This window comes from Gasterosteus aculeatus, chromosome 14 (assembly GCF_964276395.1).
Source record: "Gasterosteus aculeatus chromosome 14, fGasAcu3.hap1.1, whole genome shotgun sequence".
Taxonomy (NCBI): Eukaryota; Metazoa; Chordata; class Actinopteri; order Perciformes; family Gasterosteidae; genus Gasterosteus; species Gasterosteus aculeatus.
In genome coordinates this window covers 193,202-213,246 of record NC_135702.1, presented here as the reverse complement: position 1 = coordinate 213,246, position 20,045 = coordinate 193,202, and the positions used below count along the sequence as shown (strand labels likewise).

Genomic DNA, 20,045 nt, shown 5'->3' with positions numbered 1-20,045 from the left:
TATTACATTACATTACATCTGGATGTGTATTACATTACATTACACTACATCTGGATATGTATTACATTACATTACATCTGGATATGTATTACATTACATTACACTACATCTGGATGTGTATTACATTACATTACATCTGGATGTGTATTACATTACATTACATCTGGATATGTATTACATTACATTACACTACATCTGGATATTTATTACATTACATTACATCTGGATGTGTATTACATTACATTACATCTGGATATGTATTACATTACATTACACTACATCTGGATGTGTATTACATTACATTACATCTGGATGTGTATTACATTACATTACATCTGGATATGTATTACATTACATTACACTACATCTGGATATTTATTACATTACATTACATCTGGATGTGTATTACATCACATTACACTACATCTGGATATGTATTACATTACACCTGGATATGTATTACATTACATTACACTACATCTGGATATGTATTACATTACATTACACTACATCTGGATATGTAGCACTTCCTTGTAGCAGTTTGTACCAATAAAAACGTAGGTTGTCATTTTCTATTAAAAAAACAAATCAACGTATCTGAAAATGAGGTTGTAACGTTACTGACTAATTGAAAATAGTATTTTTTTAATCGATTACTTGTGAATTCTTACATAAATGTAATCGTGGTAAATCCAGTGAGCGTGTGCGGCTCAGTGGGACCGTGAACGCGGCGCATCGCTACCTCACTAACACCAATGTTTCATTACCCACACGCCCGTTTGCTGATGGCGGGTTATTGTAATCTGACGGGGGTCTGGACGACACCTCGGATCACAATGAAGAAGCAACAGCAGCGTGCAACAGTAACTAACTGAAGTGAAGCACTGATCTGACGCACTGATCCTGAACGCATCATCGGCGGCGCTCGGGCCGTTTCCTGGTGCAGCGGATCCGCCTGAGAGACACAGACAGCGGCTCGGCAGCACCACTGCAGCCGCGCAGCTGAGAGGGAGGACGTGAAAGAGATTTAATCCGTTCGTTCGAAGAGCTCTCCCCCCACCCCATTTCCCTTACCCCCCCCTCCCCCAGGTCCGGTTCAACTAGGCTTGGTCTGCGGAGCTGCTGCTGAACTAAGCTAGCGCGGCTAGCTCACTTCAGCTAGCGCGGCTAGCTAGCTAGGAATTTATCAAGTGTAGCGTTAGTTCGAATTTATTTAGCATTTTTCTCTCCAAGCTGCAAACGGACAAGGAAAAAGTATGTCGGCCAAAGAGCCAAGCAAACTGTCCACCACCGAACGACCTATCAAAGGTGAGACTCTCATTTCTTATCGCTTCATCCCCCGGCGGCAGGAAGTTAACTGTCAAGGCTAACGCGAGCTAGCTGACAGCTAAACGTGGGGAGGGCAGGGTAACTCTAAAGCCCCCGGTACCGGCAGTTTACTCGGTGTTTCGGGGGTGATTGTGGCTTTTACTACACCACCTGCCGCTCCCATACAAAACACAACCGAGTGATTGAGGCAGTGCGGTTGTGGTAGTGAATCAGCCCGAGCGGTGCCGCACGGGTTAGCTCCTTAGCTTAGCCGTCCGGACTGCCAGATGCCAGGTTGAGTTTGACGCCCCCGGACTCCGCGGTCCGGTCCGGGGTGCAGATCGCGGCGGAGTGAGGCGGGATGGAGTCACTCCGTCTTATGGAAGAACTTGGTGTAAAATGAACTAATGGTTCCGCCACTTCTGTGTTTACTCGACTGGTAGCAGAAGATGTTTGTGTCGGTTGATTGATTTTCTCTGAAAAATCATCTCTTTCCATTTGAATTTGTTGTTTTTGCAGACAAATCGATCAGATTACATTATAAACAAACAGTAGCAGCCGTAAATGATGCATTGTCCATTAAATACATAATGACAATACGATGATTGCTGATTTATCAAAGCTTTGAGATTTGAATAGTTTATAACGAGAACCAAATGAAGCTAAAGTGATTTTGAGGAGTAATCAATAATACGTGTGATCGGGTTATTGATTCCACACTAAAATAGATCTTCTATTTTCACTGATTCTGTGGCTGATGAACTTGAGGGTTTACTTCCTCTCGGCCCAGCAGGTATTTAGATGAGTTATGGTGATGCTCTCAGAGCACGTCGTCCACCAACCGGAGACACAGTCAAACAAGTAGAATGTCAAGAGGTCATCACTCAGGAAATAATGACACATTCCAACAAAGTGAGTTTACTATTTATTTCGCAGCAGGCCTTGTTTGATTGGCTTACCAGCTAATGAGGATTAGCCTGTTAAAGCTGCCTCCTTAAGGCGCACACACCTGGTCAGGTGTTCACTAGATAACTAAATACCGATGGTGTGTGGAGGAGATGAGCATGTTTGTTGCGTTTGGGAGGAGCCGCTCTAACACAAAGCAGCCGTCTGTTGGATCCCTTAGTTTGGTTTACATTTGACTGGCGGCTGACCACAGCGGCTACGGTGGCCTGCAGGGACAAAGTTCACCAGCCAGGGGATCAAATGAGCTTCACAAACACACTCCTGCTCGGTGGTTAAGAAAGAAACAACCACATGAAGACGTGCTTTGTGCCGTAAAGATGCTTTTGAGTTGTACTTTATGGTTGTTTCCTTCCTTCGTACGCAGAGCCGGGGGTCCTGAGGGTCCTCAGAGGACCAGATGTCCTCATAAAGGTCTCTTGTGGCTGGTTTCTGGTGATGAACTAGTTCAATGTGTGACCTGCTTCACTTTCTGTCTCTCTAAACTAGACCAGCTGGGGGGGGGGGGGTTAATAAGAGGGAGAGAGTGGAGAGCGATGCCTAGAGACCTGTCAATCAGCGTGTAGCCCCGCCCCTCTGTCTGCTGGTGGCAGTGTACTCACCTGTGTGCGCAGCAAAGAGTGAACAACCATCAACTTAAAAAACTACCGTTTAGGGTCCAGATGACACATTCTGTGAGTCAACCTCCCAAGTGTGTGTGTGTGTAACCCGGCCCCCCACTGTGTCCCTGTAGCGGTGCCGTACCCCCCCGGGACCCACCTGTCGGTCAAGGACCTGTACGTGGACGGGAGGCCCAGCGTGGAGGTCCTGAAGGCCCACCTGGTGAAAGAGGGCCGGGTGGAGGAGGAGACCGCTCTGAGGATCATCAACGACGGAGCCGCCATCCTCCGTCAGGAGAAGTGCATGCTGGAGGTGGAGGCTCCCATCACAGGTGATCCCCTCCTCTCTTTAGTGTGACAGGGTTCTGTGTTTGTATTATATTATGGCTGTCAACACAACGCGCTAATCCATGCGACTAATGTGGCCCAAATGAATGCGACAATATTCTAACGTTGTTCACTTGACCACGGAAACTAATGGGAGAACGCGAGGCGGGAGCTGAAGATGGACACAGCTTTTTGCTTTGGAAGTAAAACAAACAGAAGACTTGTGCACAGGAATTCCTGCACGTGTGCAAATGGACCACTGATAGCTTAGCAGCTAGCTTAGCCTATGCTAGCTGCAGAGGACCACCACTGTGTCCCCAAATGACAATGACGACATTGTTGGCAACATGTTAAATGTGTTGAGAGCAAAGTGCACGAGGACGACAGGAAGAGTTGCTGGTTCCACACGTTCCACACGTTCCACACGTTCCACACGTTCCACACGTTTCACATGTTCCACACGTTCCACACGTTCCACACGTTCCACACGTTCCACATGTTCCACATGTTCCACATGTTCCACACGTTCCACACGTTCCACACGTTCCACATGTTCCACACGTTCCACCTCCAAGATGTCACATGTGTGCAGTTACTGTTTAAAATACACACTTTTTAAAGTGATGCTTATTAGTAGTCGTCGTGGCGCGGGGCGCTAGAGAGGATGCGCCGCAAACCGCAAGGTTGGTAGTTCGAGCACCAGCTGCCCCATGTTGAAGCGTCCCTGAGCAAGACACCCTAAAGCCACGTGTTAAACATGTCAGGGACCTGTGGGTCACTGACATTAGGGCTGTATTGACACTAATATATAATGTGCTCTCAATTAGTAAATAGGTCTGCATTTAAAATAAGAGAAAATAAATCAAATGTAAAGATTGTACACAAATAAAGTGCTCAAATTCCCCCCCAAAAAACGTGAAGAAAAGCTTGAATTTCCCCTTTTCTCCTTCACATTCGGACCCGACTCAGCAAATCATAAATAATAAATCTGACCACATTTTAACAATTGAACAGTTTAATAGAAATATATATATATATAATTATATATTTCTATATCCACTTGTTTGCTCGGTGGGAGAATTGAGAATCGGGGCCGTTCTCCTCACACGGAGGCTCATTGGGCCTCATAACAGTGTTCTAATGGGCTGTGAGCACATGAGGCGCTGGTTTAGTGCTGCAGCATCAACAGAAAGCAGCCCGTCCACTGAGGATTAAAGGCTCTACTTTTACTGTCTACGGTTCTTTTTTGTTCCTCATTTTTCTCACTCGTCTTTTTCTTTTTCTTCCTTCCGACTTTTTATCTGTAACTTGTTGCTTTCTGTCTGCACTGTTGAGACGACGTCATCGTCCTGCGTGTGCAAAGACTCGATTGGCTGAGTGGGATCACGCGGGGCGGTTTGAAACGCACCCCTCTGTTCTAGCTGTAGGACCGGGTCCGGCTGGGACGCTTCTGGGTCCAGATCCAGCCCGCCAGTTACTGAGCTCTGCTGTAGTGAGCTAGCGTGTGTGTGTGCTTCTCTCAGTGTGCGGCGACGTCCACGGGCAGTTCTTTGACCTGATGAAGCTCTTCGAGGTGGGGGGGTCCCCCAGCAGCACCCGCTACCTGTTCCTGGGAGACTACGTGGACCGAGGCTACTTCAGCATCGAGGTACGCGCTAGTTGTGGCGGACATGTTGGCGCGGTAGTTTCAGGGGACCTGGTCCACGGCCCGGTTGTCCTGGGGGGCTCAACGGGACCTCTGACTTACCTCCAGTGTGTGATGTGCTCTGCAGTGTGTTCTGTTCCTCTGGGCGCTGAAGATCAACCACCCCAGCACCCTCTTCCTCCTCAGAGGGAACCACGAGTGCCGGCACCTCACAGAGTACTTCACCTTCAAGCAGGAGTGTAAGTCCTCCACCTCTCACACCAGCACCTGTGCACCGTGTGTGTGTGTGAGACCTGTGTGTGTGTGCAGGTAAGATCAAGTACTCTGAGAGGGTCTATGATGCCTGCATGGATGCGTTCGACTGCCTCCCTCTGGCTGCTCTCCTCAACCAGCAGTTCCTGTGCGTCCACGGAGGCCTGAGCCCCGAGGTCACCTGCCTGGATGACATCCGCAAGGTGAGCTGCACCTGGGGGCCAACGAGGCTGGGCCCCATACCAGAACCATGACACACTACCATACTGGAATATTTATCTATGATAGTAATAAATAAAACTCTGTCTGACTGTCGGAGGGATAAACGTCATGTCGAGTTTGATATTCTCACATTTAATTTAAGCCCATTTCATCAAGTGTGTGTTATTTGGTACATTCTGACCTCATGATCATAAAGACCCACATGAGGGAAATTGTAGGTTCTTTTACATCACATGTCATTTAGCTGATGCTTTTATCAACCATGAGGATACAAACTACAGTTAGTTAGTGTGTTAGTGGAGGTAGTCTGAAGATGTGAAGGCTCTCTGTGGTCCTGATGTCTTCACAGACCTCCTTCCACCATTTAGGAGCAGGACAGCAAAGAGTGGAGATCTAGTGGAGTGTTTTGCTCTCAGTGAGGAGGAACAAGCAGTTTATCACATGCAGAGCGGAGAGGTCAGAGGTCGGACCATGAGGATGTAGACTGGACTCCATCCACAGATGTTCTGTACTGTAAAGATGACATGTAGTGTGTGAACGTCTCCGTCTATCTGCTCCCTCTCATCTGAAGCTGGACCGGTTCAAAGAGCCACCGGCCTTCGGCCCCATGTGTGACCTGCTGTGGTCGGACCCAGGAGAGGACTACGGGTCGGAGAAGACTCAGGAGCACTTCAGCCACAACAGCGTGAGAGGCTGCTCCTATTTCTACAGGTAGGACCGAAGAGAGACGATCACAAGCTCTAATTGTTGGTTACGGTGTCGATGACAGAGATCTCACAGATGTTACTTGTATCTCTGTATACATCTGTAATCAATATATCCATAGCGATATAGATAGTTTCTCATCTCTGACCGTCACCGCTCTTCTTCTTCTGTGGTTGCAGTTACCCTGCAGTGTGTGACTTCCTGATGAACAACAACCTGCTGTCTGTAATACGAGCTCATGAAGCTCAGGATGCAGGGTGAGTCACTGGACCGGCACCATGAGCGGCTCAAGCGTTCAGTCCACCAGCTTGTGTTCATAGTGCGTCTCTGTGTTCAGGTACCGGATGTACAGGAAGAGTCAGACCACCGGGTTCCCTTCGCTCATCACCATCTTCTCTGCCCCAAACTACCTGGATGTGTACAACAACAAAGGTGAGGACAACCATGGCAACGGGTAGGAGACGTGTAGCCCTGGCAACAGCAGACAGGAAGTCCAAATGTTAACGTGTGTGTGTGTGTGTGTGTGTGTGTGTGTGTGCGCTCTCAGCGGCGGTGCTGAAATATGAGAACAATGTGATGAACATCCGTCAGTTCAACTGCTCCCCTCATCCCTACTGGCTGCCCAACTTCATGGACGTCTTCACCTGGTCGCTGCCCTTCGTGGGGGAGAAGGGTGCGTCGCCGTGGTTACCGTGGTCACCATTGACCGGTCAGGTTGTCTCGCGGTTGATGTTTGTCCTCTGCTCTGAACTCCTCAGTCACAGAGATGCTGGTGAACGTGTTGAACATCTGCTCCGACGACGAGCTGATGTCAGAGGGAGACGACACGTGTGAAGGTAACAGGAAGTGACATCATCGTTGTCTTTTGTCTTCAGGAGCAGCCGCCAACCCAACCTCTGCGTTCATGATGACAGTACATTTCCTTTAATGAATTAGTGTCCCAACACGTCACCAATGGGAGTTTCTATAGTCAATGATGGTTAAACCTCAGTATTCGGCGCTCGTGTCATAACGGCCGGGCTCTGCTGATGGCAGCGTTTAGTGTAAAACGTGGTTCGTTGCCATGGTGACCTGTAGTGGAGCAGCAGCCTTTATCACTGAATATGAGTGTGACGTGTTAACGGGACATGAAGAAGAAACGTTCAGCTCCAACAGACAGATCATCAAAAAGAGAATAAAATAAGAGGAGCAGGAAAACAAACAAGTCGAGGTTCAACCAATAGTTAGAAAGTCGACCCGACAGGTTAGAAATGACCAATGGATTCCTGTAAAACCCCCAAATAGAAGTTTGGAGTAAGAATAAGAGTCTGTCAGTAAGCAGCTCCTCTGCTCTGCTCTTCCAGGTGGAACTCCGGCCGTCAGGAAGGAAGTGATCAGAAATAAGATCCGGGCCATCGGGAAGATGGCTCGTGTGTTCTCTGTGCTCAGGTCAGTGGGGCTGTGAGGCGGCTCGCTGCCTGCAGCTCGTCTCTTCTCTCCTGCTGCAGCGACAACATAATACACACTAAGACTATTGATCACTGCAGGGGGCGATTTACTCTCTACTAGTTACTAGTGTGTGTATTAACTAGTGTGTGTGTGTGTGTGTGTGTGTCTCTGTGTCTGCGTGCGTGTGTGTGTCTCTGTGTGTGTGTGTGTGTCTCTGTGTGTGTGTGTGTGTGTCTCTGTGTGTGTGTGTGTGTCTTTGTGCGTGCGTGTGTGTGTGTGTGTCTCTGTGTGTGCGTGTGTGTGTGCGTGTGCGTGTGTCTGTGTGTGTGTGTGTGTGTGTGTGTGCGTGTGTGTGTGCGTGTGTCTCTGTGTGTGTGTGTGTGTGTGCGTGTGTGTGTGTGTCTGCGTGTGTGTCTGCGTGTGTGTGTGTGTCTGTGTGTCTCTGTCTGCGTGTGTGTGTGTGTGTGTGTGTGTGTCTCTGTGTGTGTGTCTCTGTGTCTGCGTGCGTGTGTGTGTCTCTGTGTGTGTGTGTGTGTGTGTGTCTCTGTGTGTGTGTGTGTGTGTGTGTGTCTCTGTGTGTGTGTGTGTGCGTGTGTGTGTGTCTCTGTGTGTGTGTGTGTGTGCGTGTGTGTGTGTGTGTGTGTGTGTGTGTGTGTGTGTGCGTGTGTGTGTGCGTGTGTCTCTGTGTGTGTGTCTCTGTGTCTGTGTGTGTGTGTGTGTCTCTGTGTGTGTGTGTGTGTGTGTGCGTGCACAGAGAGGAGAATGAGAGTGTGTTGCAGCTGAAGGGTCTGACCCCCACAGGGACGCTGCCGGTGGGAGTTTTGTCCGGCGGTCGCAGAACTCTGCAGAGCGGTGAGACAAACATGAACTAACTAACTAATGAACTAACTAGAGTCCAGCTGACCTGACTAACCCACAGTACTGTTCACTGTTCTCAGTGTTTACTGGTTATAAATAGAAGTGATTATAATGATATTAGTATTAAAAGCAGTAATGACAGTATTCCTAATAATATCAGTAGTAATATAGTACTGATACAGTACTATCAGTACCAGCCTGTCTTCATGCTAAGCTAGGCTACATGTCATGATAATTACTGCGGTGACCTCTGACCCCATGATGCATTGATAGATGACGTTGTCTCTCTTGTGGTTTTGGGCTCAAACAGCCACCGTAGAGGCAGAGGAGGCACAAGGTACGCAGCCGTCTACTTCCTGTTTCCTGTCTGATGATGTCATAGCTCTGACTGTTATTACACCCGATTCATATTATTACTAGTAGGATTATTTGTGATATTTATTACCATTGTAGGGACAATGATTAGTATCGGTTGTACTGCTGGAGTTAGAATTATTCTTACAGCAATAACAATTATTGTTATTTAAAAACATAGTTATTGTAGTAATAATAGTAATCATCAATGCTGCTAAGTATTCATGTATTATAATAATACTACTGCATATAATTGACCCTTTAATGAAGTCTGTTTCTCTTCTTCACGCCTCCTCCTGCTGCTCTGAAGTAAGTTCCCTCTGGTCCTCCCAGTCCCCCCAGTCCTCCCAGTCCCCCCAGTCCCCCCAGTCCCCCCAGTCCTCCCAGTCCTCCCAGTCCTCCCAGTCCCCCCAGTCCCCCCCAGTCCCCTCAGTCCTCTGCTCATTTATTACACTTTATTCTTCATACAAACACCAGCTTTATTGCTTCTCTACTCGTTTTATTAAGACGTTTCTGTCCAGCTGCTCCCAGATGAGTCGACCATGATGTCATAGTTTCAACGCTTCCTCTTAAATTAGACGTGATGAATAAAACATACGAATGAAGGCGATGCGTTCAAGGACTCTCGGAACGTTTTTAGAGCTTCTTGTCTTTATATCACAGCATTTCTTCATGAAAACGTCCCATATAATATATTTCTCCACATTATGATACTTGGTCAGTGTTCTGACCCCCCCTCCTCCCTCCCTGTCTCCTTGCAGCCGTTCAAGGCTTCGACCCCCAGCATAAGATCCAGAGCTTTGAGGAGGCTCGAGGTCTGGACCGGATCAACGAGAGGATGCCCCCCCGCCGGGACAGCAAGCAGCAGGAGCCCCCCCCCTCCCTCAACAACCTGCCGGCCAGCACCGGCCCCCCGGACAAGAACGGCACCAACGCACAGGCCTAAAGCCCCCGCGCCCTCCTTCCTCTCCACTTGCTCCCTTTCCTCCCCCTCATCCCTCCTTCTGAGGAGGGGGGCGGGTTCGGACTTTCACGCGCTTAATTTATTTCATCTATTAAATATCATCAGGAGACTGAACGGGGTGAAACCGGCCCGCTGCTCCACCGCCGGGTCCAGACCCCCCCCCTCCCCCGGGTCCAGACCCTCGCTCTCCCTTTGTAGTGCGGTCCGGTCCTTTGTGGTCGGGTCCAGTACGATGAACCTCTTTAGTCTGTTGGTTTCTGGGACGACATCTTTCTTTCTATCAGCTTCTGATTTTGGTGAAGGAGGAAGTGACGTGCGCGCGCACACACACACACACACACACACACACACACACACATTGAGACACTCCATCAGACACACACACACACTTTCTTATGCCAATGGTCATGTGACTAAGCAGCGAGTATTGACCTTATATTATAAATGTACATTTTAAATGTTCCCTCTTTTCAATGTGATGCTTTTGTTTAGTTTTTTACAGCATATATATTTCGGGTTAATTAAGGGGGGGTTTCTTTTCGAGGTCACTGATCTCTGCGGAGGAAGAAGACCATGACAACACGTGGTCCAAAGCAGGAAGCGAAGCTTGCGTGGTGCGTTCAGGGGCTCTTTTCTGACTTCATATCTCACAGAATGTACAGAAGAACTTTCCATTTCAATCAAATGTGTTTTTTTTCTTTACAGCTAAATTTGAGAAGACATAAAGAGAGAACTTTCCTGTGGAGGTTCTCCTGGTTTCTGTAGATGTTTCACTCCATTCAAATAAAATCCAGACCAAGAGGCCTGCGTCTGTCCCTTCATGCTCTCGGGACGGCCAATCAGAGGCGCTGCTTGGCGAGGACCGATCCCCATCGGGTCCATTGGTTTTAACAGAGAGGATTAGCAGAGTTTAATAAGAGTGATTTAGATACAAAACTCAATTATGCCTTTGATATGTCGCATGTTTAAAAATAACATGCATCACATAATAAATGTCCGCGTGTACAAAGGGAAGTCCATTCTGTTTTCTTTGATTTGGATAAAAAATGTTTGTCTTGAATCAGACTTATCATGACTAATTATTGATCAGCTCACATAGTCATGTGTTCAATAATAAGTTGTATTGGGTTTAACATCAGTAATCCGTCATGTTACATCACAGGTCATTTAGCAGAAGCTTTTATCCAAAGCGACTTACGTTACACTTTAAACTTTCACATTGTTGCCCGGGGAGCAATTAGGGCTCAGGTGTCTTGCTCAGGGACACCTGGAACATGGGGCAGCCTGGACTCAAACCACCAACCTTCTCTAAACCCTGCGCCACGACGATCAATAACTGATGTCATCGATCGGTTAAGGAACACAACATTAGGCACAATCTGTGTCTCACCGATTTATTTAACTTTGAGGAGGACGACGTTCGTCCCCGTCAAGTTCCTACAGAATTTACTGCTCATAATTCCAGTGATCTGATTGGTCGGTAGACCTGGTAACCATGGTGATGTGATGTAGTTAGTAAGTTAGCCAGCGCCATGAAACCAAGCCTCTAGAGAACTAAGATGATGAAGGTTTGCTGTAGTGGTCAGAAGTGCAGCACAGGTATGATATAAAGTGTGTGTGTGTGTGTGTGTGTGTGTGTGTGTGTGTGTGTGTGCGCGTGTGTGTGTGTGTGTGTGTGTGTGTGTGTGTGTGTGTGTGTGTGTGTGCGTTAATCTCGTGATGTCATCCAGACACGTGATCGCGTAGTTAGATGGAGGGCGTGCGTTCCTGTCTTCAGGGATGAGGTCACTTCCTGTTAGAAAAGCGAGGCTTTCTTCTTCAGCTCGTTCCGTCTCCACAGAGACAGACGGTCAAACTCGGCCATCGGCATCCCGAAGAGCTGCAGGAAACACTCCGGGGACAGATGCCTCTGCAAGGACAAGTCCCCCGTCAGACAAAAGGACATTCAGCTGGAGACTTCAGAGATATCAGCCCAGACAGAACCAATGTCACACACACACCTCCAGGCGAGTGCGGTCGACTCCCGGCGGCAGCCTGCAGCGCCCCCTGTGGGTCACAACCAGCGCTTCGTAGGGATGAATCTGGACACAACGGGAGTCGTTTATTGTTGTGTGCTTCATGCAGCAGCTTCATCTCATGAGCATCTGTTACTCACCTTCTGCTCGAGGATACTGGGGAGAGAGTTCCCTCTGTCCATCCTCTCCCTCCGAGCCGCCCCGCCCTGCACACGCACACACACCTTGTGTTAAACATGCCGGTTTAACAGCACACGCGTGTGAACAGAGACGAGAGCAGGAGCACTCTGTGAAGACTAGACGACAGTCTGAGCAGGAGACATGTAGACGACACGTAGGAGACATGTAGGCGACGCGTAGGAGACATGTAGACGACACGTAGGAGACATGCAGGAGACATGTAGACGACACGTAGGAGACATGTAGGTGACACGTAGGAGACATGTAGGCGACGCGTAGGAGACATGTAGGCGACGCGTAGGAGACATGTAGGCGACGCGTAGGAGACATGCAGGAGACACGTAGGAGACATGTAGGCGACGTGTAGGAGACATGTAGGCGACACGTAGGAGACATGTAGGCGACGTGTAGGAGACATGCAGGAGACATGTAGACGACACGTAGGAGACATGTAGGCGACGTGTAGGAGACATGCAGGAGACATGTAGACGACACGTAGGAGACATGTAGGCGACGCGTAGGAGACATGCAGGAGACATGTAGACGACACGTAGGAGACATGTAGGCGACACGTAGGAGACATGTAGACGACACGTAGGAGACATGTAGGCGACGCGTAGGAGACATGTAGGCGACACGTAGGAGACATGTAGACGACACGTAGGAGACATGTAGACGACACGTAGGAGACATGTAGGCGACGCGTAGGAGACATGTAGGCGACACGTAGGAGACATGTAGACGACACGTAGGAGACATGTAGGCGACGCGTAGGAGACATGCAGGAGACATGTAGACGACACGTAGGAGACATGCAGGAGACATGTAGACGACACGTAGGAGACATGCAGGAGACATGTAGACGACACGTAGGAGACATGTAGACGACATGTAGGAGACATGCAGGAGACATGTTAAAGACACACTTACCTCAGCAGCTGCAAAGACACAACAAAAGGAAGTCAAATCAGTCACAACAATACTTGTGTCTCAGAAGTCCTTTTTGTGATGCATTTGAGTAACTCTGTCCGAGTTGAATCCGACCTGCTTGCTCGTTATCTTTGTCCGTGGAAAACTCTGCCGACTGCATCTGCAAACACACAAAGAAAATCATTTCACACGTCAAAATGTGTGTTTTGTGCTTCCTATAAATAGAATGATGGAGATTTAATAATTCCGTGTCTCCGTCATAATTAAAGGGGCTCGTGAAGCTCTCTGCTCTCCGTCACGTACTCTGGTCAGACCTGGTCCCGAGTGTGAAGGAGACTTTGACGCACTCGCTGACACACCTGCAGACAAACAACAGGAAGCAGGTTGAGATGTGACTCCTCCTCTGGACACCAGGACTCCGCCCACACAGGACTCTTACTGGCGTGCATGTGCGTCCTGTCCGGCAGCGACTGCGTCTTCCTCCGGAAATGAACGTTCTTGTCTTTCTCCTCCTTCAGGATCAGGCGGCCCAGGTTGGACTTGATCTGTTTTCACAGGAGCACAAAGACCTCCGGTTAACTTCTGGAGATTCTGTGTGTCCAACACAGAGGTCCAACCAACCAACCTTCTCCAGAGCTTGCTCCTGCAAAGTCTCAGCTTCTCCCGTCAGGTCCTCAAACTTGTCCTCCTCCTGTAGCTCCTTCCTCTTCCTCCACTCCATCTCTACGAGGGTTCAAGCTTAAAGTCAGGCGGAGCTACGGACGTCTTCCTGTGTGGTGTTTTTAGAAGTCCTGAGACCTGATGTCGTACCAGGACAGCTGAGCAGACAAGTTAATAGCAAAGCAAGTTGTATCAACATGTTTCATGAACTGGTACCCATGGCAGCCAGAGAGGGGGGGCAGGGCCAGAACTCCGTCTCGATCTTCGACGGGACGTTCGGGTCTGGAGGCTGAGCGGCCGGAAACTTTGCTGACTGAACGACGCCTTCAAAGTGTTTGTTGACTTCTGAAGACACGAAGAAAGGAACGGCATGAAGAAGAAGAGCAAACACAACGTGGAGAAGAAGAGTAAACTGTGAGGAAGAGGAGGAGCTCACCATGTTTGTAGATTGGAGGCCTTCCGTAGATATTTGCTCCGTTATCTGAAAACATGATTCTCAAGTATCAAAACATTAAATAATGACATTTGTGTGACAATATTTAGATTTAATACGCTGTTACCTGCTATGTAATGGTAAATGGTAAATGGTAAATGGACTGTCCTTGTTTAGCGCTTTTCTAGTCTTCTGACCACTCAAAGCGCTTTAATACTACATGACATCATTCACCCATTCACACCCATCCACACCCATCCACACCCATTCACACCCATTCACACCCATTCACACCCATCCACACCCATCCACACCCATTCACACCCATTCACACCCATCCACACCCATCCACACCCATTCACACCCATTCACACCCATTCACACCCATCCACACCCATTCACACCCATCCACACCCATCCACACCCATTCACACCCATTCACACCCATCCACACCCATCCACACCCATTCACACCCATCCACACCTTGATGACAGGAGAACCACACACAGTGACACCTGCCCATCAGTCACTAACATCCACACTGTAGTCGCAGCTACAGGAGCATGTTGGGTAAAGTGTCTTGCCCAAGGACACAACGACATGCGGGTTAGCAGAGCCTGGGATCGAACCGACAACCCTCTGATTGGAGGACGACCTGCCCCCCACTCACCCACAGGCGCCCCTCCTATGTGTGTGTGTGTGTCCTTGTCACCTGGCCTGTGTGTGTGTGTGTGTGTGTGTGTCCTTGTCACCTGGCCTGTGTGTGTGTGTGTGTGTGTGTGTGTGTGTGTGTCCTTGTCACCTGGCCTGTGTGTGTGTGTGTGTGTGTGTGTGTGTGTGTCCTTGTCACCTGGCCTGTGTGTGTGTGTGTGTGTGTGTCCTTGTCACCTGGCCTGTGTGTGTGTGTGTGTGTGTGTGTGTGTGTGTGTGTGTGTGTGTGTCCTTGTCACCTGGCCTGTGGAAGTGTTGGTGGTTCCCGCTGACTGTGCGTCCCACATGCAGTTGCAGCATCGATCCACCAGGTGAACCACTGTCGCTCTCCGCTCGTTGCTCCTTCACCTGACAAAATAATACAGAGAATTATTAGTTGTGTCTGAGGCCGCCTCCTCCTCATGAGGCCGCCTCCTACTCCTCATGAGGCGCCTCCTCCTCATGAGGCCGCCTCCTACTCCTACTCCTCATGAGGCCTCCTACTCCTTATGAGGCCGCCTCCTCCTCATGAGGCCTCCTACTCCTCATGAGGCGCCTCCTCCTCATGAGGCCGCCTCCTACTCCTCATGAGGCCTCCTACTCCTTATGAGGCCGCCTCCTCCTCATGAGGCCGCCTCCTACTCCTCCTGAGGCCTCCTACTCCTCCTGAGGCCTCAAATTCCATTTGAGATTTTCGACCAATACGACCTCATTTAAATGACCTGGTTTCTGACTAGAAATAAATAAAACGTGGTTAATGGTCAGAGTCACAAAATGAACATTTTTAAACCACTTCATTGCACCTTTTGTCTCCCCAGGTCCAAAATGATCCCCAGAGTTCACATTTCTCTGCTTATTGGATCTTTTAAGGCAGCTGAGCCGTGTGTGACAGCAGCGCGGGGGGCTTAGTCTGTTCCTCCGTCCTGGTCCCACCACGTCCAGCTTTATCTAACGCAGCTGCAGGACGAGTCAAGAAGTTTTCTCCTGAGACCTTCTATCATGTCGAGGACGTTTCCCTCATCGCGCCGCTTTCTGCACTACGGAACTTATTCAATTCAATAAATCACCAGTAATTCAATCATCAACTCCAGGTTTATCTCAACCATTAAGGCCATAGTGTCGAGCAAACCTCCATTACTTTAAGATCCTTCGCTTAATAAAAACACATTTTGACTGCAAAATATTTCATTTGGGGTCAGAAAGACCTGATACGATAAACATGACATGATAAATATGATAAAGCTTTAAGAATCTGTCAGAAAAACAGTCATGAACATTAAAGCAGGAGGTCTTACCTCAGGAGACGTGGTGGGGGACGAGGGGGGAGGAGACAAAGACCTCTGCAGACCAAAAAGAGACCCAGTGGGACAGAAAGAGACACCAAGAAGGAGAATGAGAACCAATGAGACGTTGATATAATAATAACTTATATATACAATATGTTAAAACACCTGTTTAACTTAAACATCATAATGTGAGTGTCCTCAGGCCGCCGCGTGTTTCTGCGTCTTTACGCGTCGACGCGCTGGTTTCACTTCCTGGTTGTAAAGTCGTGCGTGTGTTGCAGAGCGATTCACCTCCAGAACAACATCCGGCGTCCTCATCGTCCGCCAATGACGGCTTGTACAAGCGCTCATATTTAAAAGCTCTTCAATCTGATCCGTTCTCTCGTCAACGTTCTTCCTTTCGTCTGTGTGTGTGTGTGTGTGTGTGTGTGTGTGTGTGTGTGTGTGTGTGTGTGTGCGTACTTGTCTGCGGGGGAGGTCGAGGGGGGAGAAGGTGAGGTGGGGTTGGTAGGTCATCAGGTCGGGTCTCTCCACCTGCAGGATGGATTTATCTCTGGGAAGAGCAGCAAGGTCCCTGTAACCCACCACCTGGTCATGGACCCTCGCCTACACACACGCACACACACGCACACGCACACACACACGCACACACACACACACACGCACACACACACGCACACACACACGCACACACACACACACGCACACACACACGCACACACACCCACACGCACACACACACGCACACACACACGCGTGTTTTAGGCCGTTATCTCGGTGGGTTTTGGGTCGTGTGTCTGTAAGTATGTCTCAAGTGTTCCAGGTGAGCTTCAAATGTGGTTTGTTTCAGGAGTCAATCAGATGTGTCTCTCATGTTTCATGTTTCATGTTTCACGCGTGTTTCAGGTGTGTTTTGGTGACTTCTATCGTGTCGAGGTCAACCTGCATGTCCTGAGGGCTTCAGGTTTCTCAGGTGTGTTTCAGGCGTGCGTAGCAGGAATTTACCACGATGGCAGCAGCAGGAGAACCCGGGGTGCTCGTCCCTCTAGAGGATGGATGCATGTTGACCGTCCCTCCACCTGACACCATCACACAGCTTAATCTTAACTTTAATCTTTCAGACCAAAACACATGAAATAGATCAAATATGTCTAAAAACATTTTCAGAAAACAATTAAACTTTCTGTATTAAGTCATTTGGTGTTAAAAAGGTTTTGTATATATATACAAAGGGCTGTCAACATAGATGCGTTAACATATGCGATTAATGTGGCCGAGATTGGTGAGACGATATATGTTAACGCAGTTAATCTACCTTTGTTCAGCGGAAGGAAGCGGCGGCGTGCTGCAGTCAGGTTGATCGGACAGAACGTTTTGCATTGGAAGTGAAACTGCAGAGGAATTCCTCCACGTGTCAAACTGAAAGGGGACGAGCGGCAAACGGATGCTAAGCTAGCTGCTAGGCTAAGCTAGCTGGAGTTGCTAGTTCAACATGTCCACCAAGTGGAATTCTGCCTCCAAGATGATCAAATGTGTTTAAAATAATATTAACAATTAAACAAACTAGTAATGTAAACAAGTGTTTAAAGTTTTCTAAAGTGATTATTTATTACTCCTCAGATTTAGTCTTTAGAAGAAAAACTAACATTCATTAAAAACTACATTGTAAAAACAACAGCAAAAACATTTATTATAAGTCGTGAATTGAGATTAATCAATTTCAAAATGTGCGATTAATTAGTTAATTTAAAAAAAATCTATTGACAGCCATAGTAATAATATATTAGTTTTGTTTAGTCGTATCTCTAAGGGCTAATTGATACATATGATTATTGATTACCTTCTGCATGGAAACCTGTTGGTTTTTACCAGCTAGTTCAGAACCAAGCAGAGAAATATTATATACATTTCTAACAAAAAACCGAAGAGGAGGAAGAAGAAGAGCAGGATAAGGATGAAGAGGTTTTCGTTGTCATTTAACTTTCGTGTAGGTAACCTTAAGCTGTTTATCAACCAACGCCCTGCTGGTCCTCAACAGGCGTCTCCATGGTAACGCTCCTCCCTCCGGAGTCACAACAGAAACATCTCACCTGCTGTGTCTGACCTCATGTCTGTAAGCATGTTCTGTTAGCATGTGCGTTTCTGTCTATTAGTATGTTCTGCTAGTATGTTCCTGCATTTTAGCGTGGTCTGTTAGCATATTCCTATCTGTTAGTATGTTCCTGTCTGTTAGCATGTGGCTGTTACCATGCTCATGTATGTTTAGCATGTTCCTGTCTGTTTGCACGTCAGCTGTAAACATCCTGTTGGCTTAGCTTCTTTTTACTGAGACAACATACATGTTAAATCTCACTGGTTCGTCTTCTCACTTTTAAATCAGTGAGATGACGTTAGTGTGGATTGGGTTTCACTAGGCAGAGGCAGGCTAGCAGTTTCCCTCTGTTCCCAGTGTTTGTGCTAAGCTAAGCTAATCGGCCTCCATCTGAATGTCTGACTGAGAGAGAAACGTGTTTTTAGTTTTTTATTTCACTGACTTCATAAGTGATGAAAACAGAATAATATGATTTCATTTCAAAATAATATTCACTCGTCATATATTCTATTTCATTTCTTTGGGTGTATTTTAAAGGGAATGTTTTTGTGTCGAATCCGGCGTCTGAGAGCTTTGTGTCTTCTGATCACTAAGAGCTTCTGGCTGCCACAGATCATCAATATGTGTGTGTGTGTGTGTGTGTGTGTGAGAGAGTGTTCCATTAGACCACACACACACACACACACACACACACACTTAAACACGCGATCAGAGGAGTCCTCCACATTTATTCTGTAATAACAAACTAATATTTTCATCAGAGTCAAGACAAGAAATACAATTTAATATAATCTGTATAATATCTGTTGCTTGTTATTGTTTACTGTTTATTGTTGAAATGTTCATATTTAAAGGACCTTAAGAAGCAGAATTACTCAAACAATTCCTTTATGCAATGAAACTTCATTGAGCACTTTAAGCAAAAATATATATTAGTATTAGTATTACAGTGGTGTTTTTGAGGCAATCAATCAATCACATTATTCGATATTTCATTCATTCAAGAAATCACAATAAACTGGAAGTATTTGAGTTTTGGACCATCTTTTAATATTGTATTAATAGTGTCATTATATAATGGTATATGGTAAAGTAAAATGCTATTGTCTGATCTTTAGAACATATAAATGTAATGAAATGAAACTTGTGTTTCCGTATTGATCCGCACCGATAATCACAATAACGCCGATTATTATTCTCTAATAAACAGATGGAATGTTAAAGATAAAGATTTGATCAAACAGTTGGTTTGACGTTAAAACAGAGAATCGCGTCTCCTCAGATGATGGGCGGCGGCGGGGGGGGGGCGAGGGGGGGGGGGGCGGGGGGGGGCAAGTGCGTCTGCAGCAGCGCGATAACAACACGGCGTGAATATCCCCGTTAAACGCGCAGAAACACCGGGAGCGACTCTTACCTCCAGACACAGGGAATCACCGAGGTCCACCAGGGCCACAACCAGGACCAGGACCACAACCAGGACCAGCACCACAACTAGGACGAGAACCAGGACGAGAACCAGGACCAGGACTACCGGAGAGCGACGGTCCGCTCGAGCCGAGGAGGGCGGAGGAGGAAGGGCGGAGGAAAGGAGGAAGGGGGCGTGCTATGATGACTTCACATAATGTGAAATATTAATATCAACACTATTAGCCGTTCCACTAACATTACATTTATTGATGGGAGAAAAGAATCCACACGTTTCCTTTTCATTCAAACAATCCGAGCAGTATTTCTCTTTATGGGTTTTATTTGTACTTGTATTTGTAACTATGCAAATATGTATTTCTCTTTTTTTGTATCTTTCTTTATTTGTATCTTTTCACGTCAACGACACCATCATTTTATTTGTGAAGTAAATAAAAGAAGCAGAAATCCGTTTTAAGGTGAAGTTCACGTTTTGTCCACAAAGGGGCGGAATAAACATCAATCCTTTGATTCCTGATGTCATTTAAATGTGGCAAAGAAGAAATCCGACACAATGAACATTTTATTTATAGAAAATAATTATATTTTCTATAAATTATAGTAGTTTATTTAATTATATATATATTATTTTATTTTATCCAACTATTTGAACATTTATCTTTTGACTTATTTATATAAAAAAATATTTTCGTTTTGTTTAGAAGTGCT

General features: G+C 47.1%; 2 protein-coding genes across 18 annotated transcripts; one reads left to right on the top strand and one right to left on the bottom strand.

Moving 5' to 3' along the window:
- Positions 1-721: 721 nt before the first annotated feature.
- On the top strand, positions 722-10,634 carry ppp3ccb (protein phosphatase 3, catalytic subunit, gamma isozyme, b). 7 transcript variants are annotated; one of them, XR_013452587.1, is made up of 15 exons: positions 737-1,308; positions 3,005-3,202; positions 4,721-4,845; positions 4,970-5,081; positions 5,152-5,297; positions 5,888-6,027; positions 6,201-6,278; positions 6,359-6,453; positions 6,569-6,694; positions 6,780-6,857; positions 7,365-7,449; positions 8,204-8,301; positions 8,618-8,644; positions 9,432-10,239; positions 10,331-10,634. XR_013452587.1 is itself a non-coding variant. In XM_078088528.1 (14 exons), exons 1-14 carry the CDS (start codon positions 1,257-1,259, stop codon positions 9,605-9,607), a joined length of 1,536 nt encoding a protein of 511 aa, XP_077944654.1. In that variant the 5' UTR covers positions 722-1,256; the 3' UTR covers positions 9,608-10,634. The 7 variants fall into 7 exon arrangements, 3 of the variants coding, with proteins under 3 accessions (XP_077944654.1, XP_077944653.1, XP_077944655.1); XR_013452586.1 differs by having other exon boundaries at positions 9,423-10,239; XM_078088528.1 differs by having other exon boundaries at positions 722-1,308; positions 9,432-10,634.
- Positions 10,635-11,005: 371 nt separating this feature from the next.
- On the bottom strand, positions 11,006-19,512 carry dmtn (dematin actin binding protein). 11 transcript variants are annotated; one of them, XM_078088517.1, is made up of 14 exons: positions 19,327-19,512; positions 16,826-16,899; positions 16,283-16,426; positions 15,830-15,874; positions 14,795-14,903; positions 13,847-13,891; positions 13,627-13,755; positions 13,376-13,473; positions 13,190-13,295; positions 13,054-13,109; positions 12,865-12,910; positions 11,781-12,758; positions 11,626-11,706; positions 11,006-11,534 (listed from the first exon to the last, which is right to left on the bottom strand). In XM_078088517.1, exons 2-14 carry the CDS (start codon positions 16,880-16,882, stop codon positions 11,476-11,478), a joined length of 1,953 nt encoding a protein of 650 aa, XP_077944643.1. In that variant the 5' UTR covers positions 16,883-16,899; positions 19,327-19,512; the 3' UTR covers positions 11,006-11,475. The 11 variants fall into 11 exon arrangements, with proteins under 11 accessions (XP_077944643.1, XP_077944640.1, XP_077944650.1 ...); XM_078088514.1 differs by having other exon boundaries at positions 16,826-16,934; positions 19,327-19,468; XM_078088524.1 differs by having other exon boundaries at positions 11,781-11,848; positions 16,826-16,934; positions 19,327-19,468.
- Between the last annotated feature and the right edge of the window lie 533 nt (positions 19,513-20,045).

Bases quoted from the DNA above. Each gene is read 5' to 3' on its own strand.
- ppp3ccb (XM_078088527.1), top strand. From the start codon at position 1,257: ATGTCGGCCAAAGAGCCAAGCAAACTGTCCACCACCGAACGACCTATC. The intron at 6,858-7,364 runs GTAACAGGAAGT...CTGCTCTTCCAG, and splicing joins GGGAGACGACACGTGTGAAG to GTGGAACTCCGGCCGTCAGG. The intron at 7,450-8,203 runs GTCAGTGGGGCT...GTGCGTGCACAG, and splicing joins CGTGTGTTCTCTGTGCTCAG to AGAGGAGAATGAGAGTGTGT.
- dmtn (XM_078088523.1), bottom strand. From the start codon at position 16,909: ATGGTGTCAGGTGGAGGGACGGTCAACATGCATCCATCCTCTAGAGGG. The intron at 12,911-13,109 runs GTGTGTCAGCGA...GTGTGTTTGCAG, and splicing joins TTCCTGTTGTTTGTCTGCAG to ATGCAGTCGGCAGAGTTTTC. The intron at 11,707-11,780 runs GTGAGTAACAGA...CGTTGTGTCCAG, and splicing joins CCAGTATCCTCGAGCAGAAG to ATTCATCCCTACGAAGCGCT.